Source organism: Mytilus galloprovincialis, chromosome 5 (genome assembly GCF_965363235.1).
Source record: "Mytilus galloprovincialis chromosome 5, xbMytGall1.hap1.1, whole genome shotgun sequence".
NCBI lineage: Eukaryota > Metazoa > Mollusca > Bivalvia > Mytilida > Mytilidae > Mytilus > Mytilus galloprovincialis.
The window spans coordinates 59,585,591-59,598,483 of record NC_134842.1 but is presented as its reverse complement, the minus strand read 5'-3'; the positions used below and the strand labels follow the sequence as shown (position 1 = coordinate 59,598,483).

Below are 12,893 nucleotides of genomic sequence, written 5' to 3'. Positions count from 1 at the left end.
ACCATGAAAATGAGGTCAAAGATAATGAACATATAACAGACAGGGATTTTGTAACAAAAGGTACTGTATGCAAAGTATGAAGCATCCAGGCAGACTTCCACCTTCTAAAATATAAAGCTTTTAAGAAGTTACCTAACGCTGCCGTCACCTTATGTCAAGCTTTCTGCGACTTTTAGGCTCAACAAAAATGTATTGGTTATATGTGGCTTCAACTGAAGTCATTATAATAGTCATAGCTTTAATTTTTAGAATTGGGGTAGCTACTAGATCACTTGGTAAAAACATTAGGGAGGTGGTTGCATCAGATACAGTATCTGATAGCCAGCATATATATATTAAAACAGATCAAAGTATTAAAGTTAGGTAGAATTTAAGTTTTTCACGTGCATGTTTTCGCAAAGTTTCTGTATGATATTGTTTGACTAATCATTTTAATAAAGTGTTATTATTAATTGTGTGATTATTCTTAGCTTTGATTCTATTGTAAATTCATCTTTTCTTCATGCCTTGATTGAAGGTTACTTCACAAATCCTCCAGGACACAGCTGTTATCATCTGTTTTATGGACATATATGAAATTTTATCACTGTTAGTTTCAAAAATGTTGCTCATCCCCCAAGAATGTGTGGGGTTTAAATGTCAAATTTCATACAATTTCATTCCAACACCAATTCAACATTAACACTACTATGCTTCCTCATAGGCTCCTTATAGGCTTCATCATCACCTCATTATATGCTTCCTCATAGCCTCCTAGGCTGAGATTCCCCAAGAGCCAAATTAGTGATGAATATATATAAAAGAGGCACTGGCTTAGGTTACATGGAATATAGTTATCAAAGGTACCAGGATTATAATTTAGTACGCCAGACGCGTGTTTCGTCTACATAAGACTCATCAGTGACGCTCATATCAAAATATTTATAAAGCCAAACAAGTACAAAGTTGAAGAGCATTGGTTGAAGAGCATTGAAATGTAACAATAATAAAAATATCATTGTTACATTGGAGACTAATTGCCGGATTGCAAGGTTGGGTACAGAACCGATTAATTATGAATGTAACAATAATTATTGAGTCTACGGTTACATTGCATTGTTACATTAATTCACTTCAATGTATGCTTGGACTAGTAATATCTATTAAAATAAAACTTGAAAACTTGCATACAATTTTTAAAATTTTTATTTGCATTATTACAGTTTCTACAAATTCAATATGTTGTTTTTGTGAGCATGTTTTAGTCCAACAAATCTTGGTGAAACCAATCAGCAATCACAAACAAGTGGTGCAGCAATATGCACATCTGTATTTCATACTGTACAATTCCATTCTGTACTATACTTTTTTGAAGTTAAAGAAACTTTCAATGTCTGTCTCTTTTCAGCTGAAAATATTTTTTACTCTTGTACGTGATCAAGGATTTGTATATAAAAATCCTTGTTGCGATGTTTATATTTTGACAATTTTTTTTTGTTCAAAGCAAGTGTGAGGTTGTAGTATGATTTCATTACCGCCCATTACTGATTTTATATTCACCTTCAATTTCCATATATATCCAGAATCGTTCAATAGCTTAAAACCCCAATAAAAAATAAAAATTCAAGTCAATTATGAAGTGCATTAATGTAACAATAATGCAATGTAACCGTAGACTCAATTATTATTGTTACATTCCTAATAAATTGGATCCTTACCCAACCCTGTATTCCAGCAATAACCATGATTAGTCTTCAATGCATACCTGTCAACCTGTGACGATGAAAATGCAGGTCATGACCTGCATTGAAGAATCAAATCTCAGGTCATAACGCGTACAAACTTTTTCGAGCTGAATTTCAGTATTTATGGTACATTTTCTTATAATGTATATCAAAGATACCAAAACATCAACGCATGTTCACTTTGTTAAGTCATTTTAAATCTTATTAAATATTATTTCATTGCACTTTTAAAGATTTTTATAAATTTGTGTAACTCAGTCTTATGGGCTTTACTTTTTGAGAAAAAATACTACAATAATCAAACACTAGAATTTAATGTAATTCTTAAATGTTTGAGACCATTGACTATGTAGCCTTTAACCACAATATTTTTCATTTAGCTATAGTGCCTAACAAGATTTTGTGAGGTAGACGAAATTGACTTTAAAACGATCGTATTGACTTTTGATGTGCAGAAATAGGCAGATCGGACATATTTTGACTTTAGTTAATTACTTCTTAAGTTTGGGATTAATTGTAATCAACATATTCCAATGAGACTGAAAAATGCTTTTTTTTATTATGATAAATAATAATTTTACCTGCCGTAGTCGTGCGTAAAATATATTTCGGTATTTCTCTTACGAAAATGACTTGTTTAATGGAACAAAACGTATTATTTGTAAACTTTCTCTTTGCTCTTCACAATAGGCTTTTAAAACATAACCTTTCAACTGTATATTCCGAAAATTTTGTGAAAATCGAATAAGTGGCAATTCTTACCTTTCATACCTTAACTTTCATTGATAAAACATAATATTGACTCGTCCAGTGTCCAGTTTGAAGGTCATTTTAGTTACCGTACACATTCATGCACGTTCTAATTAATCAATAGTCATGTATGAAAAGCATTAACAAGTTTGAAGGTAAACTAATAACAACTTAATCCAATCAAATTGCCTACGATTCAATAACAATGACCAGTCCACATCATAAAAATGTATAGGGGTAAACTGGGTAGGGAGAAAATGTCAGATATATTAAGTTCATTATTTTGCAATAACGAGTAAAAATTTGTTAACCAATAGATTTGTTATAATTTCATAAACATGTCGTTATGTATTGGTATAGTTTTTGGATCTTTCATTAGCGTATTTAAGGCTGTAGAAAGTTTGGCCTTCAAAAGTCAACATAATCATTGACTTTATAAAGAAAATTCGCCTTTTTAAAACATTGAATGTTTCACAAATAATACGCGACAACAAAGCAAAATCATTTCTTAAAACACTGCAAAAAAATAATTCTGATTGATGCAGTGGTATTGTCATAAATTGCACTGGAGTGAACAGTGGTACATCAAACGTCGAATTCCCTCACACAATGTTATCACACACTATAGGAAATTAGACTATGATAAAATATAGTACAATGTAATACAGTTAAAGGAAGTATAAATGTAAAAAATAATTTTCAACTTTTTTTTAAAAATTGTATAAAAGTATAAAAATAATGAAAAGTTATTTTTCAATATGTATTTGAATTTTATATTTTTATGATTTAATCTTTTTCACCCATAAAACGTAAATATAAGGAATAATTTTGAATGGTGACAAATAAGTGGAAGTAACTCTAGTTCAGTTTGTAAACCAATGGTGCAATTTATTTACGACCTAAAGCTAAGGTAATTGGTGTTAATTAACAGTGTGTTTGACACCAAAGCTGTCAAGTGAAGCCATGCACTTAATGGGTCACTTAATTTGACAGTTTACATAGCTAGATGAACTTCCTATTCATGGAAGAATTACGAATTTGCTGGTATTTCAAAGGAATATTACTTATGAAATCAATCTCAAGGCTAAGAAATACGGGTGAAATCGGGTCATTTTCGGAATTCCCAGGTTATTTCAATGACCCGGCGGGTGTTCTGGGTGAATTGTGAAAATCTCGGGTCACACCCGCAGAATAATGGTCAGTTGACAGGTATGCCAATGTAACAATAATATTTTTATTATTGTTACACTTCCATGAAACCCTAGCCAGTGCCTATAAAATAAGTTCACTTATGATTATGTTTCATTCAAACATATCATGGATACCATTGCTACACAATATTTTCTGATGAGTTTTTTTTACAATATGATATAAATGATATAATCGGAATTAGGTTGTTAATAATGTTGATATGAGCACTTAATCCTTAATTTTACATATCATGGGTTCAAATGCCCTGTGCAATCATCGCCAATGGTTAAAATTTATTAGAGAAATCAGCAGTAACTAAATCATTATCAAAATTACTAACAAATCATTTGTTGGACTTTAAGGATTTTGTTCAATGACACATATTTTAGCAAAAGTTGGAATATAGGATAGAAACTTACATCAGGCTGGTTTTTTATTATTAGGTCAAAGGAGGTATCAGTTGTGTTGGTTAATCGGGTGTTATCACACCTTTCCCTATTACATTACAGACTAAAACTGACCAAAGAAAAGATAAACATCAAACAATCAAAGTAATCCTAAGCTCACAAGAACAATATTTTTGATTTCAAATGGTGTGAACTCCAAACTACGGTACTAATTCATAGATATTATCTCAATGTACGAGTTATTTAATAAGTATTATAATACTATATTTTTTCTCAACATCATAATAAATTATAACAGTAATATAAACTTATTTGTTTGCTTTTATAGTGATTTTTGACACCTTTACTTATTATGATGTTGGTTTTGATCACGCATCATTGTCAATATAATGGAATTTGATGCAACTGTCATACAAGTGAAAGGTTCAGCTAGCTACAAAACCGGGTTTTATCCACCATTTTCTACATAAGAAGATAACTGCACCAAGTCAGGAATATGACAGTTGTGATCCATTTGTTTGATGCATTCTTCTTTAGGTTTCTAGCGATCCTTCAATTATTGAAGATTATTCGCCGGGCGTCGACTATAAAATTTATAATTTACACTAATTTAGCAACAACAAATCAAAAATATCAAAATCAAAAAATCAACATAACGTAAGTACATTTGGAAAAAATATAAATTGTTATAAAACTATATACATTTGATAACAGAATAGTTAGGGATAGAATATTGGGATGAGAGCAGATTCTGAGATCATACTCTTGAATCCCTCTACTGTACTGCATGATACTATTTGTTGTGGCAGATGATTCCAATTTATAACAGTTCCTGGATAAAATGAATATTTATAACTGTCTTTAGATGTTTGTATTTACCTAAATGAGTGTGGATTGCTATGTCTGGTTCTATTGTCTAGTGGGATCAAAAGATTATGTGTAGGGACTGCAACAATTTCATGAATAATTTTGTAAAAGAAAACAAGTCTGTATCGTAAACGCCTAATTTCGAGTGGGTACCAATTTAGATCTGTCATCATTTCAGTAACTGAGCTGGTGTTATGGAAGCGGTTGCATGAGAAGCGTGCTGCTTTTCTCTGTACTTTTTCTAATTGTAGGGTTTGCTGTTTTTGATGTGGGTCCCAAATTGTTGAGCAGTACTCTAATTTTGGTCGGACAAGAGCTTTATATGCATGAGCTTTAACTTTCGGTGATGCTATTTTTAGGTTTCTACGAATAAATCCAAGGGACTGGTTTGCTTTTGATGTCATGTTATCTATATGTTTGTCCCATTTTAAATTTGATTGAAGAGTTAGGCCTAAATATTTTGTAGAGTCAACTTTTTCTAGAGAGTGATTGTGTAATTTATAAGTAGTCTAAAGGTTTTTGAGCTTTTGATTTTGCCATTTGATTAGGGACTTTCCATTTTGAATTTTCAATGGAAATCTGTAATTTTGTTATTTTACTTTTTCCAATAGATTTTTTATTTTCAATTTGGGAAGTTTTATGGCAAACCTTGACCAAATTTGTTCGGTTAAGAATTTAAAACATTTTTGGAAAAGCTTTAAGCTTTAACAATAAGTATTTACTTACTTTTGATAAATACAACAGTTTGTTAGTTGGGCACATTTCAGACATGCTCGTTGGTTGTTGATAGGATCTGGTAACCTGCCAATGTGATATGAAGCCTGACCATCATTTGTTGTGGATTTCGATACTTGATCACTTAAATAATACGCCATCTCATTTCTCAATTGTATCAAACCTACAATTAGGATTTTTGAATACTTTAAGTTATTTCTAAATAAAAAAAACAAACTCTAAAGGCAAATACAATATTGTTCTTGTGAGCTTAGGATTACAGGAAACCCTAATGAATAAAAACAACAATTTTTTTCTAGATTCTTTCTAAATAAAAAAAAAGTTTTTATTTAAGTAGAGCCTGTGTGTGCCAATATTTTTCTTTAAAAAATACATAAGTGTATAACAGCTTGACACCTATTGCTTAGTTTGTTACAAATTCATACTTTTTATCAATTCATGCATGCAAGTTTGTTGAAAAGAATTGTACTTTACCCCTAATGTTTAGATGATCAGCAGGAATAACTTTCTGGACAAGATCTCTCAGGTATAACAACAAACCCTGACTAGAATCTGGTCTTCTATCAGAGCTCATCATACTGTACAGAGTAACCTGTAAATATAAACCTCAGGTATAACAACAAACCCTGACCAAAATCTGGTCTTCTATCAGAGCTCATCATGCTGTACAGAGTAACCTGTAAATATAAACCTCAAGTATAACAACAAACCCTGACCAAAATCTGGTCTTCTATCAGAGTTCATCATGCTGTACAGAGTAACCTGTAAATATAAACCTCAGGTATAACAACAAACCCTGACTAGAATCTGGTCTTCTATCAGAGCTCATTATGCTGTACAGAGTAACCTGTAAATATAAACCTCAGGTATAACAACAAACCCTGACCAAAATCTGGTCTTCTATCAGAGCTCATCATGCTGTACAGTGTAACCTGTAAATATAAACCTCAGGTATAACAACAAACCCTGACCAAAACCTGGTCTTCTATCAGAGCTCATCATGCTGTACAGTGTAACCTGTAAATATAAACCTCAGGTATAACAACAAACCCTGACCAGAATCTGGTATTCTATCAGAGCTCATCATACTGTACAAAGTAACTTGTAAATATAAACCTCAGGTATAACAACAAACCCTGACCAGAATCTGGTCTTCTATAGAGCTCATCATGCTGTACAGTGTAACCTGTAAATATAAACCTCAGGTATAACAACAAACCCTGACCAGAATCTGGTCTTCTATCAGAGCTCATCATACTGTACAGTGTAACCTGTAAATATAAACCTCAGGTATAACAACAAACCCTGACCAAAATCTGGTCTTCTATCAGAGCTCATCATGCTGTACAGTGTAACCTGTAAATATAAACCTCAGGTATAACAACAAACCCTGACCAGAATCTGGTCTTCTATCAGAACTCATCATACTGTACAGTGTAACCTGTAAATATAAACCTCAGGTATAACAACAAACCCGGACCAAAATCTGGTCTTCTATCAGAGCTCATCATGCTGTACAGTGTAACCTGTAAATATAAACCTCAGGTATAACAACAAACCCTGACCAGAATCTGGTCTTCTATCAGAGCTCATCATACTGTACAGAGTAACCTGTAAATATAAACCTCAGGTATAACAACAAACCCTGACCAAAATCTGGTCTTCTATCAGAGCTCATCATGCTGTACAGAGTAACCTGTAAATATAAACCTCAGGTATAACAACAAACCCTGACCAAAATCTGGTCTTCTATCAGAGCTCATCATGCTGTACAGTGTAACCTGTAAATATAAACCTCAGGTATAACAACAAACCCTGACCAGAATCTGGTCTTCTATCAGAGCTCATCATACTGTACAAAGTAACTTGTAAATATAAACCTCAGGTATAACAACAAACCCTGACAAGAATCTGGTCTTCTATCAGAGCTCATCATGCTGTACAGTGTAACCTGTAAATATAAACCTCAGGTTTAACAACAAACCCTGACTAGAATCTGGTCTTCTATCAGAGCTCATCATACTGTACAGTGTAACCTGTAAATATAAACCTCAGGTATAACAACAAACCCTGACCAAAATCTGGTCTTCTATCAGAGCTCATCATGCTGTACAGTGTAACCTGTACATATAAACCTCAGGTATAACAACAAACCCTGACCAGAATCTGGTATTCTATCAGAGCTCATCATACTGTACAAAGTAACCTGTAAATATAAACCTCAGGTATAACAACAAACCCTGACCAAAATCTGGTCTTCTATCAGAGCTCATCATGCTGTACAGAGTAACTTGTAAATATAAACCTCAGATATAACAACAAACCCTGACCAGAATCTGGTCTTCTATCAGAGCTCATCATACTGTACAGTGTAACCTGTAAATATAAACCTCAGGTATAACAACAAACCCTGACCAAAATCTGGTCTTCTATCAGAGCTCATCATGCTGTACAGTGTAACCTGTAAATATAAACCTCAGGTTTAACAACAAACCCTGACCAGAATCTGGTCTTCTATCAGAGCTCATCATACTGTACAGAGTAACCTGTAAATATAAACCTCAGGTATAACAACAAACCCTGACTAGAATCTGGTCTTCTATCAGAGCTCATCATGCTGTACAGAGTAACCTGTAAAAATAAACCTCAGGTATAACAACAAACCCTGACCAGAATCTGATCTTCTATCAGAGCTCATCATACTGTACAGTGTAACCTGTAAATATAAACCTCAGGTATAACAACAAACCCTGACCAGAATCTGTTCTTCTATCAGAGCTCATCATGCTGTACAGAGTAACCTGTAAATATAAACCTCAGGTATAACACCAAATCCTGACTAGAATCTGGTCTTCTATCAGAGCTCATCATACTGTACAGAGTAACCTGTAAATATAAACCTCAGGTATAACAACAAACCCTGACTAGAATCTGGTCTTCTATCAGAGCTCATCATGCTGTACAGAGTAACCTGTAAAAATAAACCTCAGGTATAACAACAAACCCTGACCAGAATCTGGTCTTCTATCAGAGCTCATCATACTGTACAGTGTGACCTGTAAATATAAACCTCAGGTATAACAACAAACCCTGACCAGAATCTGTTCTTCTATCAGAGCTCATCATGCTGTACAGAGTAACCTGTAAATATAAACCTCAGGTATAACACCAAACCCTGACTAGCATCTGGTCTTCTATCAGAGCTCATCATGCTGTACAGAGTAACCTGTAAATATAAACCTCAGGTATAACAACAAACCCTGACAAAATCTGGTCTTCTATCTGAGCTCATCATGCTGTACAGTGTAACCTGTAAATATAAACCTCAGGTATAACAACAAACCCTGACCAGAATCTGGTCTTCTATCAGAGCTCATCATACTGTACAGAGTAACCTGTAAATATAAACTGCCTAATTAAAGGCATACCATACAGTATCAAAGGTAGATAAAAATGTGTCAAAATTTAACACGTTTTTTTTTCGCCAACATCTATAAGCACCATTTCAAGTAAAAATTTGTAAGGAGCTTTGTGATTGTTGCAATCAGTTTAAAGTATATATGTTGACTTAAAAAGTGAGTCTATTTATCAGTAAAATACAGAATTTAAAATCTAAAATCTAACTTTTTCTTTAAATTAACTTCATGGTCTTGATGATTAGCTCATGCACACAAGTTTCATAACAATCCATTCTGTGACAGGTGTGATCGTCAATTCCATTGGATTGTAAGACAGAAGGTTGAATTGAATATACAAAGTTAAAATACATATTCAAGGTGGTGACAAATACAAATAGATCGCCGTGGAGTATTTAATTATATTAATGTCTGTTGAAAATCATCCCAGATATTGAACATGTATTTCACATAATATAACTGAATAACACGTAAGTTCGAACTATGTACCTAATTCCAAAAGCTGCACAAAACACCTCACAAATATAGATTTATTATCATCTTCAAGCTATGTTCCACCACCATACTTAATTGTGAATTCTACTTACTAGTACACTTCGTACAATCAAATACCTGGTAATGAATTCTTCAAATAAAGCCTTGGAAAATAGTGCAATTAATTACTTTTGGAATGTTGAAAATTTTGTTGGAAGTACTTGATAAATTGCATGCTCATAGTGGTGATTTCGATTCTGTTCAAAGTTTTGATTTCTCTACCCTATATACCACTTTGCCTCATAATTTCATTAAGAAAAATTCACACACCTTACTTAATAGGCATTTAAAAAGTCAGAATGCAAATATGCATGTTCAATCTCTTTTAAGTAATTTTTTATTAACAACAAACAAAACTAGAGGCTCTCCAGAGCCCGTGTCGTTCACCTGTATTTACTGTGGTTTTGGAAATCATGTAAAAAAAGAAGGTTAAAATCATCAATAGTATTAGATACCCTAAAAATGATTGAGACTCAGTTTGGTTTAATGGGTTGTCTGAATTGTCTGAAATTTTCAGGGCAGATAGATCTTAACCTGATGAACATGTTAACCTAATGTCAAATTTACTCTTAATGCTTTAGTTTCAGAGATACAAGCCAAAAACTGCATTTACCGCCTATGTTCTATTTTTAGCCATGTTGGTTGGCAGGCTTGTTCATTGGACACATTTTTTAAACTAAATACCCGAATGATGATTGTGGCCAAGTTTGGTTAAATTTGTTCAAGTAGTTTCAGAGTAGAAGATTTTTGTAAAAGTTAAATGACGACAACAACAGACAATGACAGACGCCAAGTGATAAGAAAAGCTCACTTTCAGGTCAGGTGAGCTAAAAACTATATGTCAATAAGACCTGCTTTGATAAGATAACTGCACTTGGAAATTTATTAGATAACATTTTTGTTTGCTATGGATTCTGTATATTGTCAAGTTTTTGGAATGGGGACCCACTATCAATTATTATGGACCTCTTTTTATATTGTTGCAAGTTAAATCTATAACTAAAATCAGCAAAAAACCATTAAAAACAAGAATGTGTCCATAGTACACAGATGCCCCACTCACACTATCATTTTTCATGTTAAGTGGACCATGAAATTGGGGTCAAAACTTTAATTTGGAATTAAAATTAACTAGAGGCTCTAAAGAGCCTGTGTCGCTCACCTTGGTCTTTATGAATATTAAACAAAGGAAGAGGATGGATTCATGACAAAATTGTGTTTTGGTGATGGTGATGTGTTTGTACATCTTACTTTACTGAACATTCTTGCTGCTGAAAATTATCTCTATCTATAATGAACTTGGCCCAATAGTTTCAGTGAAAAATGTTAGAAAAAATTTACAAATTTTATGAAAATTGTTAAAAATTGACTATAAAGGACAATAACTCCATAGGGGGTCAATTGACCATTTCAGTCACGTTGACTTATTTGTAAATCTTACTTTGCTGAACATTATTGCTGTTTACAGTTTATCTCTATCTATAATAGTATTCAAGATAATAACCAAATACAGTAAAATTTCCTTAAAACTAACAATTCAGGATCAGCAACCCAACAACGGGTTGTCTGAATTATCCGAAAATTTCAGAGCAGATAAATCTTGACCTGATAAACACCTTTACTCCAGATTTTTTTTTTTTCATTTTGGTTGGATGGCCGGGTCACCGCACACATTTTTGAAACTACATACCCCAAAGATGGTTGTGGCCAAGTTTGGATTGATTTGGCCAAGCAGTTTCAGAGGAGAAGATTTTTGTAAAAAAATTACTAAGATTTACGAAAAAATGGTTAAAAATTGACTATAAGGGGCAATAACTCCTAAACGGGTCAACTGACCATTGTGGTCATTTTGACTTATTTGTAAATCTTATTTTGCTGAACATTATTGCTGTGTACAGTTTATCTCTATCTATAATAATATTCAAGATAATAACCAAAAACAGCAAAATTTCATTAAAATTACTAATTCTGGGGCGGCATCCCAAAACTGGGTTGTCAGATTCATCAGAAAATTTCAGGGCAGGTAGATCTTGACCTGATAAACAATTTTACCCCTGTCAGATTTACTATAAATGCTTTGGTTTTTGAGTTATAAGCCAAAAACTGCATTTTACCCCAGATTCTATTTTTAGCCATGGCAGCCATATTGATTGGATGGCCGGGTCACCGGACACATTTTTGAAACTACATACCCCAAAGATGGTTGTGGCCAAGTTTGGATTGATTTGGCCAAGTAGTTTCAGAGGAGAAGATTTTTGTAAAAGATAACTAAGATTTACGAAAAATGGTTAAAAATTGACTATAAAGGGCAATAACTCCTAAAGGGGTCAACTGACCATTTCGGTCATGTTGATTTATTTGTAAATCTTACTTTGCTGAACATTATTGCTGTTTACAGTTTATCTCTATTTATAATAATATTCAAGATAATAACCAAAAACAGCAAAATTTCCTTAAAATTACTAATTCAGGGGCAGCAACCCAACAACAGGATATCCGATTTATCTGAAAATTTCAGGGCAGATAGATTTTGACCTGTTTAACAATTTAACCCCATGTCAGATTTGCTCTAAATGCTTTGATTTTTGAGTTATAAGCCAAAAACTGCATTTTACCCCTATGTTCTATTTTTAGCCATGGTGGCCATCTTGGATGGTTGGCCGGGTCACAGAACACATTTTTTAAACTAGATACCCCAATGATGGTTATGGCCAAGTTTGGTGTAATTTGGCCCAGTAGTGTCAGAGGAGAAGATTTTTGTAAAAGTTAACGACGCCAGACGACGACGGACGACAGACGACGGACGACAGACGACGGACGACGGACGCCAAGTGATGGGAAAAGCTCACTTGGCCCTTTGGGCCAGGTGAGCTAAAAAGATCATATCATAGGCAACATGTGTACTAAGTTTTAAATTGATGTGACTTCAACTTTATCAAAAACTACCTTGACAAAAAACCTTAACCAAAACTTTAACCTGAACTTCACACTATCATTTTCTAAGTTTAGTGGACCGTGAAATTTTGGTCAAAACTTTAATTTGGCATTAATATTAGAAAGATCATATCATGGGGAACATGTGTACTAAGTTTCAATTGAATGGACTTCCATTTTTTATTATTAAACAAGAATGTGTCCATAGTACATGGATGCCCCACTCACATTATCATTTTCTGTGTTTAGTGGACCGTGAAATTGAGGTAAAAACTCTAATTTGGCATTTAAATTAGAAAGATCATATCACAGGGAACATGTATACTAAGTTTGAA

At 33.4% G+C, this 12,893-nt stretch overlaps 1 protein-coding gene across 3 annotated transcripts in view; it reads right to left on the bottom strand.

The window, feature by feature from the left end:
* Positions 1-12,893, bottom strand: part of LOC143076153 (DNA replication ATP-dependent helicase/nuclease DNA2-like) — a 197,584-nt gene that overhangs the window by 99,457 nt on the left and 85,234 nt on the right. For all 3 annotated transcript variants that reach the window (XM_076251829.1, XM_076251830.1, XM_076251831.1), the window contains 2 exons: positions 6,149-6,266; positions 5,666-5,837 (listed from right to left, as the gene is read on the bottom strand). In XM_076251829.1, coding sequence (XP_076107944.1) covers positions 5,666-5,837; positions 6,149-6,266 — 290 coding nt within the window. The remainder of the gene's footprint in view (positions 1-5,665; positions 5,838-6,148; positions 6,267-12,893) is intronic.